The sequence below is a fragment of the Lithobates pipiens genome, unplaced genomic scaffold (genome assembly GCF_037356315.1).
Source record: "Lithobates pipiens isolate NorthernLeopardFrog02 unplaced genomic scaffold, aLitPip1_a1.2 Scaffold_30, whole genome shotgun sequence".
In the NCBI taxonomy this organism is placed as follows: Eukaryota; Metazoa; Chordata; class Amphibia; order Anura; family Ranidae; genus Lithobates; species Lithobates pipiens.
The window spans coordinates 54,052,245-54,080,177 of NW_027507791.1; the positions used below are offsets into that span (position 1 = coordinate 54,052,245).

The following is a 27,933-nucleotide window of genomic DNA, read 5'->3' on the forward strand; positions in this document are numbered from 1 at the left end:
GCCGGTCGCCAAGGAAGGGAAGATCCGTCAGGGCTTTTTTGGATGCCTGGTCAGCAGACCAGCATTTTAGCCAAATCAGGCGCCTCAGCACCACAGCTGACACTGAAGGCCTGGATAACAGAGGGAGAGTATCTAGGGCTGCGTCACAGATGTACTTAAGGCCTTGCACTAGTTGGTCTGCTAGTTCCACGCAGACAGGAGAAGCCTGTTGCTCTCCCAATTTGCGGTGCAAAAGTTTCGGCCACTCAGTGTCTGCGACGGAAGTGAGGATGCCAGTACTGGTCGCACGGCTGACCCCACAACCGTAAACAAGGAACGAGCCACTGCCTTCTTGTCCATGGGATCCCTGAATGCAGGAGTCCCCTCACTCGGGATTGTGGTTACTTTGTTTAACCTGGATACTGGGGGGGGGGGTCCACGACCCGAGGAGCCGACCATTTTTTGAGAAGGCTCTGCTCAAAACGGTAATGCACCGCCATGTATTTGGGGACTGAAAAGGTCCGTTGCAGGTGACCCCATTCCTTGTAAATTAACTTGTCAAAATAAATCAGATCGGAACACCTTAGGTGAACGTGCTGGCTTGCGGGACCCAAAAGGGACCGGTACATCACCAGATCTGCTGGCTCCTGAATCTTCAGGGTATCACACACATCTGTGATAAGTGCTCCAACAAGCACTTTGTCGCGGACGGACCCAGACGGGGACTCATCCTTACTGTCCGAACAGTCCTGGTCAGCATCGTCTGACAAGACAGAGCAGGGGTCACCAGCCTCAGCAGGACCCGAGTCTACATCAGAGCTCATCCCAGAGGACGGGGGGCAGGGGCCACTTTAGTACACCTTTCTTCCCACGCACCGCCTCCATCTTGGCAATGAACGAATTGAGGACCACTGTCAGGGTGTCCATGGGCATTGTGCAGTCTGCAGGTGACCCGTTTGCAATTGCCTGGATTTCGGTGGAAGAAACACCAGTTTCTGAAGCCATGCTGACCCTACCCTGTCTGCCACCCAAAAGGGACTTAGGACAGTGACAGTCCCACCCTCCTAGCTGCCGCTGGCTGAGGGGCTCTTTCCCGCTGGACTCACCACCCTGAGGAGTTCTGCGCTATCCAACAAGCAGTGCCTGTATAGTCCCTGTGGGCTCCCAGGTGCAGAGGAAACAAAAGCTGTGTCGGTGGCAGCCGCTGCAAATAGCGCCAAACCGCTCTGAAATGTGCTCAGGCTTCAATAAAATGGCAGCCCAGCGTCCAGTACAAAGACATAAAACTTAGGGAAAATGGCTGTCAGAGAACATGAGCACATGTTGCTTCTAGAGAACACTGAAAAAACGTGTTCAGGCTTCTAGAAAATGGCTGCCAGTGTCCTGAATAGGAGATCACTAGAAAAATGGCTGCTGAAGCCCAGGAAAGCATGCTGCCCTTGCCCACACCTAAAATGGCCGCCAAGCAGCTCCATGAGGTACAGGGAGAAAACGATGGCAGTGAACACAGCGCTGTACCAAACATCAGCAAAACCTCACAGACACCTTCCAGGGGGATGAAGAACAGGACACAGGACATCGCCAGCCAGCGCAGCCCCCCAACCCAGGTGAGAGCCCCTGTATAGGCGCACACACACACACCACTCAGCACCCACATGCAGCATCCCCCCAGAGGGGGGAAGATAGGGAAAGGGGAGAGAAGAGAGGGAGGTGAGGGATCCCCGAATCGACCTCCCAGAGAATGCTCAGCTGCTCATCCCCGCTGAGGCAGGGAGAGCTGTACTTACCAGTCCTGAAGAGCTGGGAGACATTCCATCACAGACCCACTCTCTGATCAGTACAGGGTGGCTGCTGGCCCGGCATACTGTGACGCAGACATCAGTAGCCCAGTCATATGTATGCCCCGGAGCATAAAAGCTCACGACCACCTCTGGAGCTGAGGTTTCGTCGTGGCCTGCCGAGCTCGTAGCTGCGGCCTGCACACGCTCGATAGCTGGACTGGGGAGATTAAAAGGATAAGGGTATCCAGCCTGTCACCCAGCCGGCTGTTGATAGCAGATCACAGGATCATTCATCTTGGGCAAAAAGTCACGCTTCTGCATAAAAAAGCATGGACCGATGGGCCCGCAGGGTTCCTAGGTCCTTCTCCTTCACTAGGCAAAATAAAACTGATGGCTGCATGGCAGGGTGGAGGGTTGTTGCGAGGGACCACTCCCTGGGCGGAACTAAGAGTTCTGAGTGTTTTATTACAACTAATGCCTAGTATCTCCTAGTAATAAGGCAAACAACCAATGGCTAAGAGAGGAGCTGTGTCGGTCGGTGAATATAAGAGAAAAGGGGTTTGGTTGTGACTTGAGTGAGCAGTAGGTTAGGTTGAGGAACCCGCTTGTGGTCTGCTGCACCCGTGCACATGAGGTAACAGTCACGCGGAATGCACTCATCAGTGCCCAGGACCAGGCAGAGACTGAGGTCATGTGAATGGTCAAACATTAAGGCAATTCCCTTACTTAGAGATAAACCTTTACTGTATGCAGCAATAAAGTGCAGAGTTCCTTTGAAAAGGGACATGCTGAGCTTGCACCCATTCCACCAGTCCAGAATACCTCTGTTACCTCACTCCCAGTAACAGAATGGGGTACCACTAAGCACATAGCACAGACCTCATGCATGTGCTCACTTAACTCTATCCTTCCCTTACCATGTGTCCAGGCCATCGATCTCTAGTCTGCTGCCAGTTGCTATGGCAGACTGACTGCTGGGGATTACACCAACCCCCCTCACTACTACAGGACTTATCGCCCCACCAGGCCCTATGCTTAATGACTGGTTGCCGTAGTCTGCTCCTTCACTTGGTTACCCATAGCATTTCTCTTTATTGTCTTGCCAAGTTTACCCTTATTGTATCAGTGTTACTACATACCCAGTAGTGCAATTACAGACCCAGATTCTTTGAAATATGCCAGAACCAACACGCACCCCTTTGAATAACTTCAGATGAGGCTTAGGATGGTTACAATAACTTTACTGTTGAAATGCAGCATAATAATACAGCACAAATACTGTCCTTTCCCTACTCCTAGCTAACACGATGTAGTGGCCCACACATACCTTCATGAAGTGAGAGTCCATGTAGGCATTGTCCATGACTTGGATGTCCGTGATTCCTGATATCTTCAAGTTTTCTCCCAATCGATTGCCTCTGCCATTGCTACTTTAAGTGTTCTCTGCTTCTTTTCCTTTCTCTCTGATCTCAGAGGTCCTCACATCCATTAAACACAGGGGGGCCTGCCAAAATAAAAAAACCCTGGGAACCCATCCGAAAAGTGCCCACCCCCCTACCCACCCTGGGTAAGGCGCCGGAAACTAACTAAATGAATTTCAACATGCCTACATGCAGGTTAGGGACAGTGCTGTGCTTAGGGAAAAGGTTCCTGGCAAGTAGGGACAGAGTAAAGGACACTGTCTAGTGCCAAAAAATCTTCTGAGGATGCCTTTTCAGTGGAGCAGTAGTTACAGAATATACTGTCACCCCTACTAGTGATGGCCGAACGGTTCGCCCGGCGGTCGTTTCGCGGCGAATTTCCGACTTTCGCCGTCCGCGGGTTCGAACGCCTTTTTCCGTCGTTCGCCCCGGCGGACTTACGTGTTTAATGTATACAAGAACTTTAACCTTTCGTGACACGTTTATCATGTGTTACAGGACAACCAATTGAGACATGACAGCTCATGGACACTTGGACATTCCCCCTAACCTATAAATACACCCGATCCGGTGGCCATTTTACATTCTTTCTTCTGTCACTGTAGGGAAAGGATCCTGTGTGGAGTAGGGACAGAGAAAACGCTAGCTATTTGGTACACAAAAGTTCTTTTCAGGACTGGTATAGGTGTTAGGTCAGCAGCCTGAGTTTCTTTTGTCAGTTTAGATAAAGGGACAGAGCGCTGTATGCTGCTATTTTAGGGACAGCTCAGCCAGATTAGTCTTTCTTCATCATCATCATCATCATCATCATTAGCTGTTACTATCAGGTCCACAAAAGAGCTGTTCCAGCTAATCGTTCCAGCCTACTCTTTTTTGCCAATTTGTATAGGGACAGGCAGGAAGCAGTGTGTCAGGCAGTGAGGATAATTTTAAAGACTTGCTGTTACTATTAGTTCCACAAAGGTTCTTTTCAGGACTGGTATCAGTGGTACGGTAATAGGCTTGTACACGTATAATATTCTTTCTTCCAAATATAGAAAGAATATTATACTTGACTGCTGCCCTTCTGCTGCAGTCTGCTAATCATTCACAACTCACTTGTTCCACAAAAGTTCTTATAAGGACTGGTAACTTGGTCTGTCTAGGGTGCTACGGTACATAGGCTTGGGTGCGGTACAGTCTGCTGTTCTGTAAGGACCGCTATCGGTCCACAATAGATAGGGTTGCCGTGCACTACTGCTGACCGCTGCCCTATACTGCAGCAGTCCTTCAGCGGTATAGGGACTGACGCACAGTCTGCTAAACACTAATACACAACCTGCTTGGTCCACAAAAGTTCTTATAAGGACTGGTAACTTGGTATAGGGTGCTACGGTACATAGGCCTGAGTGCGTTACAGTCTGCTGTTCTGTAAGGACCGCTATCGGTCCACAATACATAGGGTTGACGTGCACTACTGCTGACCGCTGCCCTATACTGCAGCAGTCCTTCAGCGGTATAGGGACTGACGCACAGTCTGCTAAACACTAACACACAACCTGCTTGGTCCACAAAAGTTCTTATAAGGACTGGTAACTTGGTATAGGGTGCTACGGTACATAGGCCTGAGTGCAGTACAGTCTGCTGTTCTGTAAGGACTGCTATCGGTCCACAATACATAGGGTTGCCGTGCACTACTGCTGACCGCTGCCCTATACTGCAGCAGTCCTTCAGCGGTATAGGGACTGACGCACAGTCTGCTAAACACTAATACACAACCTGCTTGGTCCACAAAAGTTCTTATAAGGACTGGTAACTTGGTATAGGGTGCTACGGTACATAGGCCTGAGTGCGTTACAGTCTGCTGTTCTGTAAGGACCGCTATCGGTCCACAATACATAGGGTTGCCGTGCACTACTGCTGACCGCTGCCCTATACTGCAGCAGTCCTTCATTGGTATAGGGACTGACGTACAGTCTGCTAATCACTAACACACAACCTGCTTGGTCCACAAAAGTTCTTATAAGGACTGGTAACTTGGTATAGGGTGCTACGGTACATAGGCCTGAGTGCGTTACAGTCTGCTGTTCTGTAAGGACCGCTATCGGTCCACAATACATAGGGTTGCCGTGCACTACTGCTGACCGCTGCCCTATACTGCAGCAGTCCTTCATTGGTATAGGGACTGACGTACAGTCTGCTAATCACTAACACACAACCTGCTTGGTCCACAAAAGTTCTTATAAGGACTGGTAACTTGGTATAGGGTGCTACGGTACATAGGCCTGAGTGCGTTACAGTCTGCTGTTCTGTAAGGACCGCTATCGGTCCACAATACATAGGGTTGCCGTGCACTACTGCTGACCGCTGCCCTATACTGCAGCAGTCCTTCATTGGTATAGGGACTGACGTACAGTCTGCTAATCACTAACACACAACCTGCTTGGTCCACAAAAGTTCTTATAAGGACTGGTAACTTGGTATAGGGTGCTACGGTACATAGGCCTGAGTGCGTTACAGTCTGCTGTTCTGTAAGGACCGCTATCGGTCCACAATACATAGGGTTGCCGTGCACTACTGCTGACCGCTGCCCTATACTGCAGCAGTCCTTCATTGGTATAGGGACTGACGTACAGTCTGCTAATCACTAACACACAACCTGCTTGGTCCACAAAAGTTCTTATAAGGACTGGTAACTTGGTATAGGGTGCTACGGTACATAGGCCTGAGTGCGTTACAGTCTGCTGTTCTGTAAGGACCGCTATCGGTCCACAATACATAGGGTTGCCGTGCACTACTGCTGACCGCTGCCCTATACTGCAGCAGTCCTTCATTGGTATAGGGACTGACGTACAGTCTGCTAATCACTAACACACAACCTGCTTGGTCCACAAAAGTTCTTATAAGGACTGGTAACTTGGTATAGGGTGCTACGGTACATAGGCCTGAGTGCGTTACAGTCTGCTGTTCTGTAAGGACCGCTATCGGTCCACAATACATAGGGTTGCCGTGCACTACTGCTGACCGCTGCCCTATACTGCAGCAGTCCTTCAGCGGTATAGGGACTGACGCACAGTCTGCTAAACACTAACACACAACCTGCTTGGTCCACAAAAGTTCTTATAAGGACTGGTAACTTGGTATAGGGTGCTACGGTACATAGGCCTGAGTGCAGTACAGTCTGCTGTTCTGTAAGGACCGCTATCGGTCCACAATACATAGGGTTGCCGTGCACTACTGCTGACCGCTGCCCTATACTGCAGCAGTCCTTCATTGGTATAGGGACTGACGTACAGTCTGCTAATCACTAACACACAACCTGCTTGGTCCACAAAAGTTCTTATAAGGACTGGTAACTTGGTATAGGGTGCTACGGTACATAGGCCTGAGTGCGTTACAGTCTGCTGTTCTGTAAGGACCGCTATCGGTCCACAATACATAGGGTTGCCGTGCACTACTGCTGACCGCTGCCCTATACTGCAGCAGTCCTTCATTGGTATAGGGACTGACGTACAGTCTGCTAATCACTAACACACAACCTGCTTGGTCCACAAAAGTTCTTATAAGGACTGGTAACTTGGTATAGGGTGCTACGGTACATAGGCCTGAGTGCGTTACAGTCTGCTGTTCTGTAAGGACCGCTATCGGTCCACAATACATAGGGTTGCCGTGCACTACTGCTGACCGCTGCCCTATACTGCAGCAGTCCTTCAGCGGTATAGGGACTGACGCACAGTCTGCTAAACACTAACACACAACCTGCTTGGTCCACAAAAGTTCTTATAAGGACTGGTAACTTGGTATAGGGTGCTACGGTACATAGGCCTGAGTGCAGTACAGTCTGCTGTTCTGTAAGGACCGCTATCGGTCCACAATACATAGGGTTGCCGTGCACTACTGCTGACCGCTGCCCTATACTGCAGCAGTCCTTCATTGGTATAGGGACTGACGTACAGTCTGCTAATCACTAACACACAACCTGCTTGGTCCACAAAAGTTCTTATAAGGACTGGTAACTTGGTATAGGGTGCTACGGTACATAGGCCTGAGTGCGTTACAGTCTGCTGTTCTGTAAGGACCGCTATCGGTCCACAATACATAGGGTTGCCGTGCACTACTGCTGACCGCTGCCCTATACTGCAGCAGTCCTTCATTGGTATAGGGACTGACGTACAGTCTGCTAATCACTAACACACAACCTGCTTGGTCCACAAAAGTTCTTATAAGGACTGGTAACTTGGTATAGGGTGCTACGGTACATAGGCCTGAGTGCGTTACAGTCTGCTGTTCTGTAAGGACCGCTATCGGTCCACAATACATAGGGTTGCCGTGCACTACTGCTGACCGCTGCCCTATACTGCAGCAGTCCTTCAGCGGTATAGGGACTGACGCACAGTCTGCTAAACACTAACACACAACCTGCTTGGTCCACAAAAGTTCTTATAAGGACTGGTAACTTGGTATAGGGTGCTACGGTACATAGGCCTGAGTGCAGTACAGTCTGCTGTTCTGTAAGGACCGCTATCGGTCCACAATACATAGGGTTGCCGTGCACTACTGCTGACCGCTGCCCTATACTGCAGCAGTCCTTCATTGGTATAGGGACTGACGTACAGTCTGCTAATCACTAACACACAACCTGCTTGGTCCACAAAAGTTCTTATAAGGACTGGTAACTTGGTATAGGGTGCTACGGTACATAGGCCTGAGTGCGTTACAGTCTGCTGTTCTGTAAGGACCGCTATCGGTCCACAATACATAGGGTTGACGTGCACTACTGCTGACCGCTGCCCTATACTGCAGCAGTCCTTCATTGGTATAGGGACTGACGTACAGTCTGCTAATCACTAACACACAACCTGCTTGGTCCACAAAAGTTCTTATAAGGACTGGTAACTTGGTATAGGGTGCTACGGTACATAGGCCTGAGTGCAGTACAGTCTGCTGTTCTGTAAGGACCGCTATCGGTCCACAATACATAGGGTTGACGTGCACTACTGCTGACCGCTGCCCTATACTGCAGCAGTCCTTCAGCGGTATAGGGACTAAGAGTTTTGTCACAGGGTGATTTAAAAAATGACAGGCAGAGGAAGAGGCAGGCCCTTCCGCAGGGGTGGTAGGGGTAGGGCAGGAGCAACAGCCTTGAGCCAAAGTGGGAAGTTGCAGAAGGTGCGTTCAATTACTTTAAAGGACGCACCAGACTTGGTTGAGTGGCTCACTCAGCCTTATTCTTCTGCACCCTCCTCATCCTCTCGATCTGCACCCTCTTCTTCACTCTCTGCTATGTGCACCCCCAAAGACACTACCACCAACAACACCACCACCACCACATACCTTCCGCTTGAGTGCAAATGGGGGCCTTCATGCTCCAGTGTTTTAATAGGGACCCCCGTATAAAAAGCATGAGGGTCAAGGACCAGTACTGGGTGGCAACGTACTTAGATCCCCGGTACAAACACAAAATGGCGGAAATGTTACCGCCGTCGCAGAGGGCTGTCAGAATGCAGCACTTCCAGGCCTTGCTTCGAGAAATGCTGCATTCTGCTTTTGCGTGCGCTGGCAGAGGAGCAATTCCCACTCCCAGAGAAGGATTTGCGGGTACCAATCCAACAGCGCCTGCAAGAAGAGGCCGGTTTGAAGATGTGTTGGTGACTTCGGATATGAGGTCATTCTTTCAGCCGACCCATCGACAGGTGTCATCCGGATCCAGCATCAGGGAACGCCTAGACCGTCAGGTGTCCGACTACATTGGGTTAACGGCCGATGTGGACGCTCTGAGGAGTGATGAACCCCTAGACTACTGGGTGGGCAGGCTTGACCTCTGGCCAGAGCTTGCCCAATTTGCAATCGAACTGTTGGCTTGCCCCTCATCCAGTGTCCTGTCCGAAAGGACGTTCAGCGCAGCAGGGGGGATTGTGACCGATAAGCGTACTCGCCTAGCTCACGACAGTGTTAACTACCTCACATTTCTAAAAATGAATGAGGCATGGATCTCGGAGGAATTCAACACATGTGATCAGTAGACCATGTATATGTCTATAAACAATTTTTGGAATCAAGCACACAGACCTTCTTAATTCATTTGGCTCACTTCCCTGACCCAAAAAAGCACACCGTACTATATGCCCCTACCCTCCTCTTTGAAGAGGTTGAGCGGTGTCATATTTCTACTGGGGCTGCTTATTATGAGGGGTTCCCACCATCCCTGTGCTGTGCTGACTTCCTCCTGGGTGTTCTTATTATGAGGGGCTCCCACCATCCCTGTGCTGTGCTGACTTCCTCCTGGGGGTTCTTATTATGAGGGGCTCCCACCATCCCTGTGCTGTGCTGACTTCCTCCTGGGGGTTCTTATTATGAGGGGATCACACCATCCCTGTGCTGTGCTGACTTCCTCCTGGGGCTGCTTACGGTGCTGCTGTCAGCGCTGTATGTCACGGAGCTGCTGTCAGCGCTGTATGTCACGGAGCTGCTGTCAGCGCTGTATGTCACGGAGCTGCTGTCAGCGCTGTATGTCACGGAGCTGCTGTCAGCGCTGTATGTCACGGAGCTGCTGTCAGCGCTGTATGTCACGGAGCTGCTGTCAGCGCTGTATGTCACGGAGCTGCTGTCAGCGCTGTATGTCACGGAGCTGCTGTCAGCGCTGTATGTCACGGAGCTGCTGTCAGCGCTGTATGTCACGGTGCTGCTGTCAGCGCTGTATGTCACGGAGCTGCTGTCAGCGCTGTATGTCACGGAGCTGCTGTCAGCGCTGTATGTCACGGAGCTGCTGTCAGCGCTGTATGTCACGGAGCTGCTGTCAGCGCTGTATGTCACGGAGCTGCTGTCAGCGCTGTATGTCACGGAGCTGCTGTCAGCGCTGTATGTCACGGTGCTGATGTCAGTGCTCTGTATTACGGTGCTGCTGTCAGTGCTCTGTATCTCCTGCACCCTCTTGTTTGCCTACCCTGGTCCCTGACCTTCCCTCTCCTCCATTGCCTTCATTAGCTCCATAGTCCTGAATTGTCAGAACAATTTCCCAAATAAAAAAAAAATGCTTGTAGTTATCGATCCCAAATTCACCTCATACATGTATTATGCTATTGTCCAGGTGGTGGGACTACGTGCTACCCCCTAATAATTACCCCGTGGCCGCAAATTCGACCTAAAGGTTTGCGAAATTCGCCTCCCATTGAAGTCAATGGAGCCCGCGGCGAACGGTCGTTTTCGCGAACGTTTGTGCCCGTTCGCGTTTCGCGTTCGCGAAACGTCCCGTCGGAAGTTCGTCCATCACTAACCCCTACTACAAAGGCCATCCTCTGATAACACTACTGCCACCCATATTACAGAGGACTGTGTTGATACTGTCTTGTTAAACAGTGTGCCATAACATTCTTCTCTTGTAAATACTATAGCTCTAAACTGCCACTATAAAACTAATACAGCACCAAGACCCTGTGTGTTTGGTCCTTCCCAGGTGGGCACCTTGTTCAAAGCCCCACCTACACCCAGAGCTTAAAGCCTCGTACACACGGTACAATTGTTGGCCAACCAAGCGTCTGATTTTTGTCAAAAAGGCATGTGCCAGGATCTTGTCTTGCATACTAACGTTACACAATTGTCGTGCCACAAACACGAATGTAGTGACGTACTACAAGGAATTTCAGCTCTTGAGCGTGACCCTTTGGGCCCCTTCTGATAATTTTGTCATAAATACAACTGTTCTGTCTTGCTCATTCTTCTTCACAAAACAGCTCAAGCTCTATCAGATTGGATGTAGAACGTCTGTGAACAGCAATTTTCAAGTCTTGCCACAGATTTTCAGTTGGATTTAGGTTTGGTGAGCATTGATTCCGAGCATGCGTGTTTGTACTTTCGACTTTTGTGTGACGGATTTGTGTACTGACCATACGAAAATCAGACGCGGAGCCTTTGTCTGACGAAAATTTACTAGCCTGCCATCCAACATTTGTTGGCCAAAAATTGGAAAACAATTGTCTAAAGGAGCGTACTAATGGTAAGAATTTAGAACAACAGTCTGTCAACAGACAATCCCCTTCAAACAATCGAACCGTGAGTACGAGGCTTTACACTATTAAAGACATTTGGGATGAATTGAAAACCATTTGCCACCAAGGCCTTCTCCTCCAATATTAATACCAGAGCTCACATAGCTCTTTTGCCTGAAGTGGCACAAAGTGCCATTCCCAAATTGGAGGCTGTTATAGAGACAAAAAGTGTGCCAACTTCCCATGGTTTTGGAATGTTTAAAATGTTTATATAGGTATGATGATCAGGTGTCTAAAAACCTTTGCCAATATATTGTACATAACTGATCCTATAAAGATTTTCAGGATGCAGAATTAGACTTTCTAGGTGCTTGTAGCGGGACTTTGATAGTTTACACTGATATTCATTCTGACTTTTGGTTGGGTGACCATTGATGTCTTCCAACAAGTGATAATTGCGAAGTCTGAACAGAAGTTCTGCATTCTTCAGGGAACTCCCATCATTGATCAATTCACGTGCCACAGTCTGGTAGTTTTGTATGGGGAAGTGACAAAACGAATTGTGACTTTGTGGAATACATAAAGCAGCGAATAGCCCTCAAACTTTACCATTCAGACGCCAGCAGCTCTGAATAAACCTGTCTTGGTGAGTAGTAACAATAACTGTCAGCATTTTAATGGTGTCCAGGGACACTCTGTCTTCAAGCCAGTACAACTAACTATAACATGTACAGTACCATCTAGCTGGACCAAAAATGACTGTGTTTTAATGTTTGATGTTTTATATTAGAATATGTCCTTGTCCCTACACTAAAAGACTCAGCTTCTCAGAAGAGATGAGTATTTATGGGTCGCCTAAAGGCAGACTGACTAGGAGATAGCTGGATTGATTGAAGTAGGGAGTTCCAGAGGATGGGGGAGGCTCTGAAGAAGTCCTAGAGGCAAGCATGGCAGAAAGTGAGAAGGGAGCTAAAGAGCAGCAATAAGGAGGGAGTTGTAATAGTTTAGGTGAGAGAAAATAAGGAAGTGAATTAGTAGCCTGGTGGTGCCATTGGTTAAGAATGATCTTTTTTGGAAATTTTACAAATGTGATGGCAGCAAGATTTGGACAGTCATTAGATATGGATCTGAAAGGGGAGGTCAGGATTACACTTAGCAACCTGGCATGAGGGGAGGGGCTAATAATTGTGTTAAAGATCTCAGAAGAAAAATCATGGGGGGGCACAGGGAGGAAATATCATGAGCTCTTTTTTTGGAAATATTGAGCTTTGGGAACTGGTGTGACATCCATAATGAGTTAGTTAATTGGTAATGCTAAAGTAAGATCTGAAGAGTAAAAATATATATTTGGATATCGTTGGAAGCCATGGCAGGTTATCAACTGACCAGGGAATGAGGTGCAGATAGAGTATAGAAGAAATCCAAGGAAAGAGCCTTGGAAGACCCCTGAAGACCCCGACACTGAGGTAGTACTTAGATAGGCAGGACGAGAATCAGGAAAGAACAGAATGTTGGAAGGCAGGGGAGTGGAGTTTTTGAGGAGGAGCAGTTGGACAAATAGTGTACACCAGCCTCTCAACACCTTCAACACAGAGGAACCCTTGAAATGACTTTCCATATCAGGGAACTCCTGTTTAAAATTACTATATCTACAACTCATGACACATTAATGTCAGTGGGAAGAATGCTCCTTACACTGCTGGTCATTGGGAAGAATTCCCCCACATAGCATAAAAGATCAATGGCGGCAGTGGGAACTTATCTGAGAGGCAAAAATTACTCAATAGTCAGGAAACCTCGAGTAGCCTCAGGAGGAACCCTACTTGAAAAACTCTGGTGTGGAGGCTTTTGGCTTTAAAAGTTAGTAAATTGTTAGTGACTTTTAGTACAGTAGTTTCCCTGGAGTATTGTTATAGACAAAGTAACTGGTATAAAACTGTAAAATACTTACATGTTAAATAAATATGTTTTTTTTTAAACAGGTTGACATTGTAAGATAATGGGCTCCCCTGTAACCAGTCTTGCATGCTTGCTCATCATTATAATGTCTGTTCATGGCCGTCCTGATCCCACTCTGGATTACCACTGGAAGCTATGGGTTATACAAAACCAGAAAGTCTACATGAATGTGGTAATATATTATGCCAATGAGGATCTTTACTTGGTGTTTTTTTTTTTAAACCATTTTAGCATGAAACCATCTTGCCTTTGTTTATAAAATGCAATGATTACTCTGTAAAAAATTTGTAGAATTGCAAGCTGCATTTGTGTTACCATCAAGGGCTCGCAGCTCTATTGTTACCTATATGTATGTTACCTTCAATAAAAATATTGAAGCAGACAAATTAGTAGAACAAGCGACAATGGTAAAAAAAAAAAGGGCAGTGACGCAATTTCAGTTTTCTATAAAATGGTAAATTCTTATTGAACGTTTTTTTTTTTAAATATTGCCAACCACTTAGATTAACTAAAGGACCACTGTCATAGAAATACTGTACTCTGTGTAACACACATAAAATAATTTTATTCCTTGAAAATGAATTCCTGTTTTGAATGCTTTTACTGTATTACATGGATCTAAAACCAAAACTTTAAATTTTTTTTACTTTGCCAGCTAACATCCATTGGCCAGCACCCAGAGAAGCGGCATTCCGGGAGCATGCACGTGTGCTCCCTACCAGGTAGTGCAGAATCAGGTATATATATACGTGATTCTGCACAGTTTTGATTCATAACAAATGTTGTAGGTTGATTTTACAGAAGTCTGTATGTGAAATTCTTACTTTTAGATGGTTCACATACATTTTGATGATTCCATTATCTTCCCACCAGAAAAAAAAAACTGCAATAATACCTGGGAATAGTATACAAGACATTAATATATGAGTCTGCATTTGTTTTATGTCTATCCTGGATGTTTTGAAGTTTTGATGATGATATCCATTTCCTGACATCATAGATGGAAGAGATGGAAAGACGGAATATCTGGGAAGATTCTCTGAAATTTGTCACCATCCACAATCTGGAGTACAGCCTGGGGCTTCACACTTATGAGGTTGGAATGAACCACCTGGCAGACATGGTAAGAACGTGTCTCCAAATGTATGCTTTTAAGTATTTGAAATGACAATTATTTTTTACAAATTTTTCCACTTTCACTATATATTTTAGTTCTTTTAGAGTGAAATCCTCACTGGCCCTTTTTGCTTCTCTATTCAATGCAGGCAGATTATGGCCGGTGGAAGAGGCCAGCAGGGTGCTGTACATAGCTTCCTGATCAGGGGTGGAATGACAACTCATGGGGCCCCCGGTCAATAGGAGATTATTGGGCCCCCGGGCAATAGGAGATTATGGGGCGCCCAGGCAATAGGAGAAGATTATGGGGCCCCTGGGCAATAGGAGATTATGGGACCCCCCAGGCAATAGATTATGGGGCCACACAGTATACACACACATACAGTATACACACAGAGACACATAATATACATACACAGTATACACACACAGAATAGGGGGCTCCTTGAGGGTAGGAACCAATGTGAGTGTGCAATGTACAGGGATAGGGACAATTGTAGACGCTCACTCAGGTTGAACTGGATGGACTGGTGTCTGAATTCAACCTTAGCAACTATGAAACTATAAGGCCGCGTACACACGCGCGGACTGTTCGCCCAACTTTGTCCGTCCAACAGTTTCGGCAAACAGTCCGCTCAAACTTAGCATGGACGGACATGGCCACACACGACGGACGAACAGTTTGCTGAAACCGTGCGCGATGACGTTTCGGCACGCACGACGGATCGAAAATTTCGACGTCCAATACACTGCAATGCAACCTTCCGACGTGGAAATCCTTTCTGAGCATGCGCGAGACTTAGTTGGCCGAACAAGCCTACACACGAGCGAATAGTCCGCTGAAACCTTGTTTCAGCGGACAGTTTTTCGGAATTTCCGTAAGACCTTGTTCGTCCAACTGTCCGCTGAAACTGTCCGCTGAAGCCCCACACACGAGCGGACTGTCCGCCCAAACACTGTTCAGCGGACAAGGTTGGGCGAACAGTCCGCCCGTGTGTACGCGGCCTAAGACTACACATACACACACAGGTACTGGAGAGGCGGGGCAGCTATAATCTTGGGATTTTTTTAAAAAAGCACAGATTTTTACATACTGTCCCTGGTTTTATTGAGGCTGGAAACCCTGATGAGGCCCCTTAGTGGCATGGCAGTGCCCGAATGGTCAGTCCGCCCCTGTTCCTGATAATCACAGCACCCTACTTTATCACGCCTCTCAAGAACCCTCAGCCCTAATACAAGTTTTGGGAGGTTTTATGCAAATATCAAAGAGCTAGGTGATGCTGGACATTCTCTAGCCAGAAAATGAGGCATGGTGTATCTGGCTTGCTACAACTTCGAATGCACATTGTGAAATGCTCACAGTGAGCAGGGAAATCAGAGTAACACATTTTAGTACAAAGAGTAGCCTGACTGCACAAGACTGAAGAATAGACCGGAGTTCAGCTTTTAAGTGTACTTTTTGTTTAAAAAAACAACCCCCTCTGCATACCTCCAAACTTTTTGAGATGGAAATGAGGGACACCTATCAGCAAAAGTATGTAGGCATAGGACACACCCCTTGCCACGCCCCCTTAAAGGAGAATTGTACAAAAAACAAGATTGGTTAAACTCACAAGTGCTTATTTTACCACTACTATTCCTTTATATTGACTTTTGGAATTTACAAATGCAGCAATTTAGAAATCAGATGAAAGGTTTAGTAAAACATCTTTAGATAGATAAAAAGTGCAATTTCTATACATCTCTATAGATCAGACCAAAATGAGGGACAAATGAGGAGGAATGAGGGACATTGCTCCAAATCAGGGACAGTCTCTGGAAATCAGGGACAGTTGGGAGGTATGTCTCTGTATTAAAAACAGGAATTATAGATCACCCAAACTGTTAGACAGGATAATTTATTTGGTAGCAGATTGGTTGGTAAAGTTGAGCTGGGAATTTTATTTAGTTTTATTTTGCATGTGTTGTCCTTCCAAGTGCTCCTTGTTGTGAAGGCCAGTTATAGGTGGGGGCAGTGACTAGTCATTTGTTGCTGATGTAATATTAATGAGGGAACGCGCCGGATGCCTTTGCTGCCATTGTGCTATGTGCTGGGTGTCCAGTGTGCCCTTCTGCCTTTAAGGAGGAATGGGCTACCTCCAGACTCACCTGACCTCTGCCTATCAACAGTGCCACTTGAAGGAATTTGGTGGCCCCAAGCAAATGGACATGGAGGCCCCCCCCCCCCCCCAACCCTTCAAATGATAAGAATCAAACGATAAGTGCAAAGTCCAAAGAATGCTATGTGTCACATGAACTAAAAAAAAATGCATAGGCAACAATAAAGCAGCATCTGTCAATCCATCAATATATAGCAATGTGTTGTTGGCGTAGGTACTGACTTTCTCCGTGATGGGCCCTATTCGGAGTCCCACTATGTCTGGGTTGGATCGCAAGGACCATGATAAGGGTTCTGCTGCCAGTGCGTATAACAAAGGGGAGAGGGGACACCCATGGCGTGTGCCTCTGGTAAGGGGAAACTGGTCGGATGCCTAGCCATTAGCTATAACCCTTGCCACTGGGCTCTGGTATAGTAGTTGAACCCACTTGATGAACTTAGGTCCTATACCAAACCATTCTAAGCATGCCCATAGGTAGGTCCATTTGACAGAGCCGAATGCCTTTGTTGTGTCCAGCGCAACTATAATTCCAGTACCCATATTGTCATGTTGCGTCTGCAGGTTAATGAATAGTCTCCTCCAATGAAAGGAGGTATTCCTTCCCGGCATGAAACATTGGTCATCATTTATAAGGGAGAGAATAACCGTGTTGAGGCGGGTAGCCAGGATCTTAGCAAGGATCTTGACATCAACTTGCAATAGGGATATTGGGCGATATGATTCTGGACAATGTGGGTCCTTACCAGGTTTGGGGATTAAAACTATTGTGGCTTCACACATTGAGGAGGGCATAGTGGAGGTCTTGAATATGTGATTGTATAGTTTGTGGAGTCTAAGGACTTGAAACTCAGAGTATGTCGAATAAAGTTCCACTGGGAGTCCATCGGAACCTGGTGACTTGGAACGGGGGAAGGCCGCTAAGGCTTCAGCTATTTCCTCCGTGTATAGGGGTCTATCAAGATCCATCATCTGTTGCTCCATAAGATGTGATAGTTGTATCTTGCCTAGAAAAGATTCAATGGCTGGGTGAGCATCTCCTATTGTCGAGGTTTATAGGTTGATGTAGAAGTCCCTGAATATCTCAGTGACTCTTCTGGGTTCTAGTATCATCGTGCCATCGTCAGAGCTAAGTGAAATAACTACCGCAGGACAATCCTCGCAATGTACCAGGTAGGCCAGTAACTTACCGGCCTTTTCACCATGTTCAAAAAGGTTTCGTTTGCAAAAGAATAATTAGCGTTTTTGATTTCTTATATTGCATCTGCGTGACCACCCTGGAATGGAGCTTAAGTGTAGCAGCTCTCTCCATTGAGGGGTCATATAGAAATTCCTGCTCTGCTCTAGTTAGATTTGCTGCTGCCTTCTCCAGGTCAGCCGCAGAGGCTTGTTTTAAACTATTTATGCGTGCAACCAGGGTAGATTTGACATGTAATTTAAAGGCATCCCAGACTACGTGAGGTGGGGCAGAATTGTCATTGTCCGCAAGAAATTGTCCCCATGCTACCAAGATATCATCGTCCTCCGGCAACAATGTAAGCCAGTAGGGTTTCAATCTCCAAGCAGCATGTGGTCGGTTATAGGGTAATGTTAGAGTGGCCCAACAAGGGTTATGGACCAAGAGTGATCTCGGCGAGATACCCGCATCCTGCAGTCTGGGAAGCAGTGAATGAGAAATTAGAATGAATTCTATTCTAGAGGCCGTATGGTTGGAGGAGGAGAAGCACAAGTAGGTCCGAGCATCTGGTTCCATGGATCTCCATGTGTCAATTAGGCCGAAGCTTCCAATGAGCTTCGCAAATCTGGTGGATAGGGGCAAAGCAAGTGGGGGCGGTGGAACCTGTAGTTTGTCAAGTTTGGGGTTAATGGTCATGTTAAAGTCCCCTAACCAGATTGCTGGGACAGCTGGATATAAAGCCATTTAGTCCAGACTCTCAGATAAAAGTGTAGAATTAAATGGTGGGGGTATATACATTGCTATTAGCAGCAGGGGATCCCCATAAACTACCGCATGTAGGAATACAAACCTACCAGACGGATCAATCCTAGAACCCTGGAGCTTAAAGTGTACAGATTTGGCAAAAGGTACAGTAACTCCCCTGGAGTGGGAGGTGTATGATGAGCGACATGCCCACCCTACCCAGGGACGTTTAAGAGCCATCTAAAGGCAGCCTTCTATATGGGTTTCTGTCAGAATAATTATGTCAGCGTGCTGTTTCTTCAAAAAGGAGAACACGGCAGATCTTTTAATTTTATAGTTTAAGCCCCTTACATTCCAGGTGAGTACTTTTAGGGAGGCCATAGATTTTGTGAATAAATTAGTAATGCTCCAGGGTTCTTGGTAATAAGAGTATGTCCCCTCCCCTCACTCAAACAGCACACAGAAAAGATACATAGTGATATCATACATTGTTTGCTGTACCGTTTGACATTTACCTGTAGACATTGTGACAATATTCTTCTAACCAATAAAAGTAACCTTTCCCCCCACCCCGCCCAATACTGTCCCCAACTTGTGCGGGCATACTACCCCAACTGTAAACTCGTGAACAACTAAGACCAACCCGTATAAGATGTGCAATGGGAACATAGCCCAAAATTCAGTGTCTGCAGGCACTTCTCGGCTATAAATGAAAAGGCTTTGACAAAAAGAAGAAACGTTAGAGCATTCCAGCCCAGGTTATCAGAAGTAAGTGTAGCGCTGGCTCTTGACGAGCAGGCGCTATGGTTTTTTTTCTAAAGTTAATTTGCCTGAAACCACAGTTGGGTTTCAGGACTATTCTCTAAATTTCTGGTTTCAGTACCAGTCCAGCTGGGTTGCACTGGGTTCTCCTTGGCCGCAGGTGTCGCTGCCACCGCTGGCAAGAGTAGGAATGCAGTTTAGCTGGGTGTATTGAATGCCACTGTTCTCTCAGAGCCAGCCCAGTGGGAGTGTTCTCCTGCTGTGCATTCTGGGGGGGTGGTATTTAAGGTACCGACACCACATGGTGTGGGGTTCCATCTTTGATTTTCTGTCTGTTTGGTTCTTGGGGTCCTCCTGACCCAGCCCATGGCTCTCCTGGCCTGGGGCACGGAACCATGCATTCCGAGTCTCGGGGGCGGCTGGCCTGAGGCAACGCAACTGCAGGGACAGGCCCGAGTGGATTTCGGGGGCCTATTGATCCAAGGGTGGTCCGGTCCTGTCCCATCTGAAGGGAGAGGCCCAGCAACTTTGTCAAGCACCCTACCGGCTGCTAGGCCTAAAGAGGGGAGATCTATCCGGGGGTTGTAAAATCCAGTTTTGAAACGGTCTTTATTCTCTGGATTTTCTATAAGGACTCCCTTTAATATTTGCAATCTAAAGTACCTGAACTTACTCCTAACCCTCTACCCTTTACTGAAACACTCTGTTTCTGTTCCAAATAAATAACCCAAAAGAAGATTCAGTGTCAGTTTCCACATTCTTTGGGCCATCTACCACGGGAATCACTAGACGGAGAGACGTACAAGGAGGTAACGGTAAGCCCAATAAAACCAGCAGCTCCTTCAGGGGGTCAGTGCTACATAAGTATGGGGGCAAAATTTTGCTGCATAAAGATACATACATAAGACTGAGAAAGGGCGAAGAACAGGACTCTCCCATATGTCTATAAGGGAATACAGTTCCGTGTGCTAATACACAGATAGAAGTTAGGCACTGAGTCTTGGTGAATACACCTGAGAGGCAGTTCTAGTTACCTGCTTAAGCTGTATGGCCCCGTGGAAAATGAGGTGGAAGGGGCAAAGTAACATCCATCATTCCAAAACAGGAATATAGAATTTGTAAGGGAGGCACTAAGTCTAGGCACAGAAGGTTCCTATAAAGCAGGACTAGTTAATCAGCTACACAGGGACAACAAAGTTATAGATAGAGGGTATACTTAGCTGCGAGCATCTCTGTGTCCTTAGGATTGCTTTTACATGAAAGTCGACCGCTGGCTGAAAAAAAGATACCAAGATTATGCCTATGCCTGTGTGGTATGCCCAGCCTTAAAATACCGCCCTGCATCTACCCACTTCTAATGATGGGCATACATGCAATTTCCTTTCTTTTTTTTGTACAGATTCCTCCATTCACATTGATCAATGTGGATGAAGAAATCTCTGCCAAGAAAAGAGAAAAAAATATATATGCCAAAGCATAGTAGCGATCCACCCTCTATCCACCCCAGCCCCTATGCTTCAGCATATATGCTTCCAGCAACAAATTTATAAGTACCTTGTGTGACTCACAGGTAAAAAAGCACCTGGTTGTCAAGGACTGTTTGAACCACTACAAAACAATTGAACTGCTAGTGCTAGCAGAGATCAGGCCGGACTCTGCTAATGCTGCAGTTTTGTGTGCTGTATATTGGAAGTGACAGTGATCTACTTATACTGCGCTTATTTGGGGTGAGGGGTTAATGCAGGTGCTGGCAGGTTCCGGGGCTGATCCTGCTAACGCTGCATTTTTTGGAACACTATACTATTGGGGATGCTAGTATAGTTCTGATCAGATCAAATATATTGATCCATTCAGATTATGCTAGTAATGGAGGTGTTTAGTGTGTGTGTGTGTGTGTGTGTATTAGTGTTACTGGCAATCAAAGGGCTAACTTTTCTTAGTGAATATGTGGCGGGCAAACTGACGCTGTCTGGGATTCACACTAACTGACGCTGAAGCTGACTGTCATCACCTGTGACACTAATACAGTGATCAGAAAAAGATCTGTACACTGTACTAATGACACTGTGACAGGAAGTGAAAGAGTTAACTGAGTGGCAATCAGGGGGTTAAAACTTTATTAGGGAATATGTGGCGGGACCCAGACGCTATATAAGACTGTCACTAAAGCCCCATACACACTATCAGATTATCTGCTGAGTTTTTCCTTCAGATTTACCAAAACCATATAATATGAGGACAGCCCTTAGGAGTTTCAATGTGTATGCAGGCCCTTCTACTACATGGTTTTGGTAAATCTGAAGGAAAAACTCAGCAGATAATCTGATAGTGTGTATGGGGCTTAACTGACACTAACTAGCCACCTATTAGGGAATATATGGTGGGTACTCTAAATCTACCTGGGACTAACGCTAATTGCTGTTAATGCTATTTAGCATCACAAGTGACACCAATACAGTGATCAGTAAAAAATCTGTACACTGTACTTAGTTACACTGATAGGGCATGAAAGGGTTAAAGCGGAGATCTACCCTAAAAAAAATAAAAATAAAAAAAAAAAGTACATAAACACGCCCCTTAAAATACATTAAAAAACATTTGAGAGAAAAAAATGTTCACTTACCAGAAATGGCTGTTGCTAGGCAGATCATCCTAATCTGCCACTTCCTACACCATGGTGCTTGTCCTCCCTCGTGTTGTCGCCTGGGAGATGGGGCGCAATGTCTTCTGGGACATGGTTGTGTACCAGTAGACAGGTGCCCATTTACAATGTTTGTAGTTGCTGACTTTTAAAAGAATAAAAAAAATGGCCAGACCTCCGCTTTAAAGTGTAAGTAAAAGCCCCTATCGTTTTCAGCCAAGGAAGCTGCCATCTTTGCCTCTGTTTAATATAAAACTAACATGATGATGCACATGTGATCAGTCATTACACCAGCCATTGGATGGTTTAACAGTTTGATTGAGAGCACAACCAATGGGAGTGTTACATTTCCGACATGCCCTGGAAATTAAACTGTTTTATGCATGGGTTTACTTCCGCTTTAAATGGGAAGGGGGCGATCAGGGGGTTAAATGTGCCTAACTGTGTGTCCTGGTGTCAGGTAACCAGAGTTTAGTGTCACTTTTGCATCTACTTCCTCCCATATGACAAAAAAAATTTTCGGTAATAAAACATAGTAATAATGGTCAGAAAATAAACCAAGACACGAAAAATTTTAGCCATTGGTGGTCAGTGTTGAAAAGATTCCTAACCCTTGAGCTTGGTATGGTACCCTCTTGTATTGGTGGACAGGTCAAGAATATTGTTGTAGTTCTTCTCATCTTTTTATTCCAGACATCGGAGGAAGTGCTGGCCACAATGACGGGCTTTAGGGCTCCTGAGGTCGCAGAATTGAATTCCACAGGTGAATTAGCTAAATGGGATGTTAACCCCCCTCCATCTTCAATTGACTGGAGAAACAAAGGTTGTGTCACAAAAGTGAAGAGCCAGGTATGTCACATTTACAGAAGTTTTCCACTTCAGACTAGAGTTGTGCCCACTTCATAATCCTACATAAAGTCCTAATCCTGCCATAAGGTCCCAGTCACTTGTACTTCTCCTTAGAACACACTGTTGTATATTACTGTGGAAGGTACATGGAAAACAAGAGCATAACACCATTGGTTCAGGAGTCCAAGAGAACTTATTTCAGCATAGAAGTCCAAAGACAAGACACGCTTTACAGAAAGGAGTTATGTTCGCAATGAGAAATTAAACCAATTTTGGATCCAGTGCCTCCCACCTACACCTTTTCAGACTGTGTATATGTAGTCCCAATGGTGACCTCCAGAGTTAGGGAGAGCTGACATCCTTCCTTGTAAAGTGGGTTACCAGGCATGGTGGGTGTGATGCAAAATGAAATGATGGGCACCAGTCATTTTTTTAATGCGAACAAGAGATTTATTGTCTCTTAACAAGAACTGTGGAACAGCGGCTTAGGGCCAGGACACCCTTAGGTAGATGCAATATTAATTGGCGGACTCCGAAACACTGTAGGAAAAAAGCTATACAGGGAAAGGCCTCCAGCCAGATGCCATGTCTGTATAGGTAGGATCAGGATCGCTGTCTCCTATGGCACTGAACTTGTAACAGTCACTAAAAGTAGTAGTAAATAACTCTTGGTAAAACAAAACAGTCCGTTTCTTATCTCACAGTATCCCACTGTAGGTTTTCCATCACTGAGCTCCCAGTCCCTCACTAGACTTCCAGATCTCAATCGTCAATGGATCTCCTGAGCTCTTCCACAGCTATCCAACTGTATACTCCTCAAGTGTCACCCGCACTAACCTGATGGGTTCCTGGCTTGGCACTCGCTGATGCTTTCCCACTTCTTCATCGTCCCCAGCTGGTGAAAAGACTGCTCTGGTACTTGCTCAAGCTTATTCACTGTAGTCTCCTGTAATAAGGTGGATGGTCCCTTAGTGGCGACTGTTTCCCCTTTACATCTGACCACAACTGGTTCCCCGTCCAGCTGAACCTTCAAAACTCAGTTGGACTCCAATGCTGCAGTCCCAACTCTACGCTGCTTCTCCCGATCCTGGATAGGCCTCAGGCAGCCTAGCAGCCAGGTGCCCCCGGGATAGTCCTCAGGCTTCTGGCCCAGCAGCCTGGGGCGAAATCACACATGTCGACCTAGACAGCCGTCCAGGTGGCACAGAACCCTGATCACCTGACTCCACCCAAATAAATAGGCTCTCCCAGCAGGCCAAGGGCCTAAAGAAACCCCTGCCTATTGGCTGAGGCACCCCATCCATTCATGATCTGTCCTTGCTATGCCTCTATCTAATGTCACCACCCACAATGCCACCTAGTGACAGAAGGGAAAAGGTGCAGCAATTACAGAATTAGGGGGGAATTAGTGGCTCTCCCAACAATTAGCCAGGACAATTACTACCTGGCAAACTAAATTTGTTAGCAACTCTGCCTAAACACCAGGGTGCTACCATCTATTTATTTGACATGCTAACAGCTAAGAATATCTAATGTCAACTCATAATGGAATAGGCAAGATATTAATAGCCACAATCCAGTCATTTTGCCTGATAATTGGCTTATAGAAAGAGAATGTTGAAACTGTTGCTGTATGTGATGGCATAACTGCATAGGCAGAAACCACAAGGCAGTTCAGCCCAGCGGTACATGGTATTGTAACTATATTTGAATACAGTAACACCTAATTCAATGCTTCTGTAGCATTATCCCTGTAGGAGCTGCTTGGTAGATTGCCCAAATCCTTTCCCAATAGTTTCCTTGCAGCAAACACACAGTTCAATCACTCTTCAGGCTCATTAAACAGTCCAGGGATATGCTTTTTCTGATGTTTTATTGTAGAACATGGATAGGTAGTGGGTAGGATGGTAGCATACTCTAGTAACCCTTAGCAACAATTTGAGGACACTGAAATTTCTCTTGTAGACCTACAAGCCAAAGTAAAGGGTGGACTGGGCAAAGCAGGTCTCCAAGTTGCCAACCTGAGGCTTCAACACCCCACAGACACATTGCATAATGGCCTAGGGGGGCTATCAGCTCTGACATTTTTACTTCACTGAGTCCTACAGTAACATAGCGGTTGGAGGAAGGAACCACATATCACAGTGGGGGACACAAGTATCCGACACTCTCAGGGCCGTCTTTTAGGCAGGGCAAAAGGGGCAGCTGCCCTGGGCCCTGTCATTGTTGTGGGGCCCAAAGTAGCTGCCTCATACTTGCCAACTATCCCAGTGTAAATTCCCTTGTCCCTTGAAGTTTTAGTCCTGTACTGTGTCCCGATATCTCAGTGTGAAGTGATGGTACTAATGCTGCCCAGTTCTGCCTTATTGTTGTGTACAGATGACTCATCTGCAGACCCTGTGTTTACATGTAAATAATCGGCATTCATATGTAAATATTGGCAGCATTACTAAGTAAATAGATGCGGCTTGCAGCATTGATATGTAAATAAAGGTGGCATTCATATGTGTATCATGCTCCCCTGCAGTGTGGAGATGATGTACTGTAACCTCTAGAAACCAATCAGTGAGCAGTATTACTTAACAGTAATAGCAACCAATTAACAAGCAGAAATCCATTGCTGTAACCTCTAGAAACTAATCAGTGAGCCGTAATGTGTGCTGTAACCTCTAGCAACCAGTCATTAAGCAGTAATGATATGCTGTAACCACTGGCAACCAATCGCCATTGCTGCCTGATCTTATACAGTAAACAGATTTTAAGTCTAGCTGCTATTTATTGTATGTCTCAGAGCAGGTGGAGAGCAAAATTGCATGGGCGGGGGGGCAAGAAAAATTTTGCCCGGGGTCCAATCTAACGGCCCTGGACACTCTGAAAAGTCTTTAATGCCAAAGGACCCGATGGAGGTTGCAGGACTAGAATAGAGAGGTGATAGAACACACCGCCCACCGGTCATCAAGCTGGCATTGGGGATTATGTAAAGACCTGACAGGGTTACTTTATTATACCGTAGGCCAAAAGTGGAACCATAGCCAAAACATTTTTAATTGAGTTTATGGAGGATTACAACTTCGTTCAGAGCAGAAGAGGTTTTTCCTGCACATCAATAAATTTGTTTTTTATGTAGCGGTACCCTGTGGGGCTGCTGAGTGTAGTATATCCACCTGTCACCCTGTCTGGCATTTACTTCCAGTCATTCTCTAGACAATGAACAGTCCATCAGTTTTGTTTTTGTTATGTTATTGAGGGATTAAATTTAGATGGGGTAAAGGGATTATGAGATGCCTAGAATCAATAGTATTAAGATATAAGATGATTGATTGGAACCTCTATTCACATTCTGTAAAACTCCAGCCTCCTCCAGCACAACGCTTACTTGCAGACTGTTACTTCCTCTCCCTTGCAATACTTGGCTCCTCTCACAGCTAGCACATGGTTGGCCCAACTCTGAATTAGGCCAAAACCTCAGAAATCGGCATTTGCTGGCAGGGACCGTGGGCCTTTTTGGTGTAGCAACCAATGGTAAAAGAAAGTCTTTAGTGCTAGCTGAATTGAGGTGGACTACTGGTCCCAGTCAGTCCTGTTCAGACTCTGCCAGCCGTCCTGGCTGCAAATACCCGACCTCAAAGCCAGTAACATAATAGTTTTACATCCATCTCAGACTCCCAGTCCGCTCCGGCATGCCTCTCCCAGCTCACTTGACTGTGGCCTGTCACTCACCGACACCTGGTAGATCCATCCTCAAGACTTGTGCGACAGTGTTCCTCGCTGTCCTCTCCCGCTCCTGTTCAGGACACCCCTTGTTCAAGGTCACCCCCTCCCCCACCGGACTCCATCTCTCAGTTCTTCCACCCGAACAACTACTCCCCAGGTTGGCTGACCCAAGGAGGCCTGCCCCCTGCCAGTCCTAGTTGGGGATTGGTCAGGGCTCCTTGCCACACATCAGACCGCTCCACCTTTCTTCCCCTCTTCTGCTTTCAGAATCATCTGAGAGCCAGAGGGAGGTCAACAAGAAGTGACACCTGCCTTTGAGTCATCAGCCTATTCTAAACCACTCTCAGCCCCATAGATCAAAAAAAACAGCCTAAATTTACCTGCACTAGCCAAAAATCTAACTCTAGCAACTACCTAAGGTAGAGGGTGCTACACTTACAAATCTGTGTAGTGCTACAACCACAGGAGCCGTTTGGTATGAGGGGTCCTCTGTTCTCTGATTATGTAAACCGCTTCATCCCCTCTAACATAGTTACATAGTTAGTCAGGTTGAAAAAAGACACAAGTCCATCCAGTTCAACCACAAAAAATAAATAAATAAAATAAAAAATATCATACAATCCCATATACCCAATCCTATACCACAGTTGATCCAGAGGAAGGAGGAAAAAAAACCAGAAAAGCAGAATCCAATTTGCTACAGCAGGGGAAAAAAAACCTTTGTGATCCCAGAGAGGCAATCGGATTTTCCCTGGATCAACTTTACCTATAGCTGTTAGTACCCAGTTATATTATATACATTTATGAAAGAATCCAGGCCTTTCTTAAAGCAATCTACTGAGCTGGCCAGAACCACCTCTGGAGGGAGTCAATTCCACATTTTCACAGCTCTTACTGTGAAGAAACCTTTCCGTATTTGGAGATGAAATCTCTTTTCCTCTAGACGTAAAGAGTGCCCCCTTGCCCTCAGTGGATATATCTTAGCATGCTGCAAGGACCTATGTTAGCTTAGGTATAAGTATACTACCACAACTATATCAGCATATGGAATTAGACACCAAACTACTTGACTGTAGATAAAATAAGTATATTATTGCAAGGCAAAAGTAAAAAAGCAGTGTACAAGGACAGTAAATAGGTAAATTAGTCCATTTGAATGCACTGACATGCACCCCACACTAAGATATGGCGGTTTTTCCATTCACAGTGACCCTAAGCTAGCGTGGGTGAGTGTACAGCTTGTATAACAGTGTAAATTTGCTGTCCCCTCAAAATAACTCAACACACAGCCATTAATGTCTAAACTGCTGGCAACAAAAGTGTGTACACCCCTAAGTGAAAATGTCCAAATTGGTCCCAATTAGCCATTTTCCCTCCCCGGTGTCATGTGACTTGTTACAAGGTCTCAGGTGTGAATGGGGAGCAGGTGTGTTAAATTTGGTGTTATTACTCTCACTCTCTCATACTGGTCACTGGAAGTTCAACATGGCACCTCATGGCAAATAACTCTCTGAGATTGTGAAAAAAAGAATTGTTGCTCTACATAAAGATGGCCTAGGCTATAAGATGATTGCCAAGACCCTGAAACTGAGCTGCAGCATGGTGGCCAATACCATTCAACACTTTATATTGTAGCAAAGTGTCATTTCTTCAGTGTTGTCACATGAAAA

The 27,933-nt window shown here is 46.2% G+C and overlaps 1 protein-coding gene across 1 annotated transcript in view; it reads left to right on the top strand.

The window, feature by feature from the left end:
- The first annotated feature begins 11,647 nt into the window (after positions 1 to 11,647).
- Positions 11,648 to 27,933, top strand: part of LOC143942835 (cathepsin S-like) — a 46,662-nt gene continuing 30,376 nt past the window's right edge. Inside the window, exons 1-4 of the mRNA XM_077464237.1 lie at positions 11,648 to 11,791; positions 13,128 to 13,276; positions 14,105 to 14,227; positions 22,394 to 22,549. Of these exons, the coding sequence (XP_077320363.1) occupies positions 13,145 to 13,276; positions 14,105 to 14,227; positions 22,394 to 22,549 (411 nt within the window). The 5' untranslated portion in view covers positions 11,648 to 11,791; positions 13,128 to 13,144. The remainder of the gene's footprint in view (positions 11,792 to 13,127; positions 13,277 to 14,104; positions 14,228 to 22,393; positions 22,550 to 27,933) is intronic.